General features: G+C 56.3%; 1 protein-coding gene across 1 annotated transcript in view; it reads left to right on the top strand.

The window, feature by feature from the left end:
* Window positions 1-1,125, top strand: part of LOC104279769 (homeobox protein aristaless-like 4) — a gene marked incomplete at both ends in the record, with an annotated part of 19,897 nt that extends 18,772 nt beyond the window's left edge. The window contains one exon of the mRNA XM_009877160.1: window positions 997-1,125. Coding sequence (XP_009875462.1) covers window positions 997-1,125 — 129 coding nt within the window. The remainder of the gene's footprint in view (window positions 1-996) is intronic.
* Window positions 1,126-2,515: the final 1,390 nt, after the last annotated feature.

Raw genomic sequence — 2,515 nt, 5'->3', positions numbered from 1 at the left:
AGACGGATGCCTGGGGGCATCCAACCTGCTGCAGCAGGAGACGCTCCTCGCGCTCAGCGTGGGGTAAACGCTTGGCCTCGGTGGAGACCTGTGCGAGGGGAGGGGGAAACTGAGGCAAACTCCTCCAGCATAAGCGAGGAGGCTGGCTCAGAAACCACGGACCCTCTCTTCTCATTAGCAGCTTCCACCTCTCGTGCCCCCCAAAAGCTGGCTCGTCCTGCTGCCCTCTGAAGACGTGAGCTTCCCACCCGGCATCTGGTTTCCCGGGCCAAGCAGGAGAGCTGCCCCATGGCCATCGTTAGTGATGCGCTCCCCCCTCTCCTTTCTCCCCTTGTCTCCTCACCGTGTAAAACTCGAAGCAGAACCCAGCAGCTCCAGGACTGTTGCTTTCATGCGCTGGCGTGACCTGCACAACCCAGCCCCCGGTGATCGCCTGCATCTCTCAGTGCCTTCAAAGCGGCTCTTGATTGATGTGTTTCCCTGACTCACAAGCTTCAAGAGGCTTTGAAGACACTGGGCCAGGCTCTGATCTCTCACAGGCTGATGCAAATCAGGAGCAATGGTGCTGACAACAGTGCAATAATCCACACTGATGTCAAGCCAGTAAAAATAAGAGCAGAAACGGAGTTTTGGGCTTTCCTTCTGCCTTGAAGGGATCTGAGCAGTGCCATGAAGCGGAGAGCTGCAAACCCGACAAAGAAAACTTGGTGCAAAACGAAGGCAGCATAAGGGCACCTGCCCTCTCCTGCAGCTAAGGAGGGCAGGAGTACTACGCTTTTGATTTTCGTTTTGCAGCTAAACAAAATTAGACTGAGAGTTCAGAGAGAAAAGCAAGCTTTGGGTCAACGGCGGCGGCGTAGCCAGGATTAGACATGAGGGGGAGAAAGTCTAGTTCCAGCTCTATTTTTCCCACAGGCTACCCAGAGCCACCAGGCTCCTAGCAGCTCACCTTTTTCACAGCTCCTCCTCCTCCTTGCCTTGTCACCCTCTGCCCAGGTGTGGTTTCAGAACCGGCGAGCGAAATGGCGCAAACGGGAGCGGTTTGGTCAGATGCAGCAGGTCCGGACCCACTTCTCCACCGCCTACGAGCTGCCCCTGCTTACCCGTGCCGAGAACTACGCCCAGGTGAGAGCATCTCCCCCCACCCCGGCATCCCTGCCCCTGATGCCTCTGTCCCAGGGCTTGTTGGACACACTGCTTCTGCTCCCAGTTCCCATCCATCCCCGCCAAGTGATGCTTCATCCACCTGCAAAAGACCCAGGGCTCTACTGCCAAGCACAGCGGGGCTAGGAGTTACTTAGTCCCGAGAATTTGCCTCCAAAGCAGGCACCAAGCCTGGACCTGTGTGACACGGTGCAGCCACCCTTCAGGCACAGGTCTGGAAAAGGTTCAAAAGGCTATTTCATGCCTTAAAAAAAGCAATGGTTCCCAGGAAGGTGTCTTGTTGCTGTGCCTAGATATGTAGGTGAGGTGCTCAGGGACTTGGTTTAGTGGTGGGCCTGGCAGTGCTGGGTTAATGGGTGGACTCGATGATCTTAAAGGTTTTTTCCAACCTAAACAATTCCACGATTCTGTGGCTGCAGGTTTCTGTGCCCATTCTTTAGGCTGTTGGACTAAAGCACTTGTCCCCTGGCAGATCCCCACAGCTGTGGGTACCCAAGGCACCCTCAGTGACATCTGAGCACACTTCCTGAGGGACTTCGTGGCTTCGTGCTCCAAAGGAAGGGTGTGATCAGCCTTGTTGGGGTATCTGGGGCTGCTCTCAGCACCTGCTGAGAGTCCTCCTCCACCTTGGCCCCAACGCCCTGGCTGTGAGCTCCCTCTCCAGCCAGCACCGCACCAAAGCTGCCCCGTAGCAAAGCCGGGAGCATTTGACCTCTCTCCTGCTTGGCGTCTCACCCGAACTGAACAAGAAGCCCCTTGTGAAACAGCTGAGAGATGCCAAAGTGGCTTTTCAAGCAGAGGACACTCTCAGCAGCCTTTTCAGCACTCCCTTCTCTCGCCTGTGTAACTCACACCGCTCCCTCCCTCCGTAACCGCGCTCCTCTCCCCTTCCTAGAGGGCAAAAGAAAAAAAAAAAGAAAAGAAAAGCAATTTGCAGGATTTGCAAGAGGTAAACTTGCCCCTCCAACAAGCATGGCCAGCTGGTATAAAAAAAAGCCCTTGCCCGGGCAAAGTTGTCCAGAGCTGGGGTGGGTGGGCTATCTCTTGCTGCCCATCCTCCTGGGCTGGGGAGAGCTACGAAGACGCTGTGAATGCCACCGATTGCCGAGAGCATCCCCTCTCCCAAAAGCGCTCAAAGTGCACAAAACGTCCAGGGGAAATGGCTGGGAAGGGGGACAGGTGAACCGTCCCCTCCTGCAGTCTCTGGCTGGGCTGGCACGTGGCTTTTGGAGCTGCTTTGGGGGCAGGAGGAGCAGGGGGCTGTGGATGATGCTGTCACCGAGGGGCCAACTGACCTCATCCCACCGCCCCAGCTGCCCCTGACTTTTTCCTGCTTTTTCCCTCCCACCCC

This window comes from Apaloderma vittatum, unplaced genomic scaffold, assembly GCF_000703405.1.
Source record: "Apaloderma vittatum isolate BGI_N311 unplaced genomic scaffold, ASM70340v1 scaffold10639, whole genome shotgun sequence".
Classification (NCBI taxonomy): domain Eukaryota; kingdom Metazoa; phylum Chordata; class Aves; order Trogoniformes; family Trogonidae; genus Apaloderma; species Apaloderma vittatum.
The sequence above is the reverse complement of the archived record's forward strand: the minus strand, read 5'-3'. Positions and strand labels throughout refer to the sequence as shown.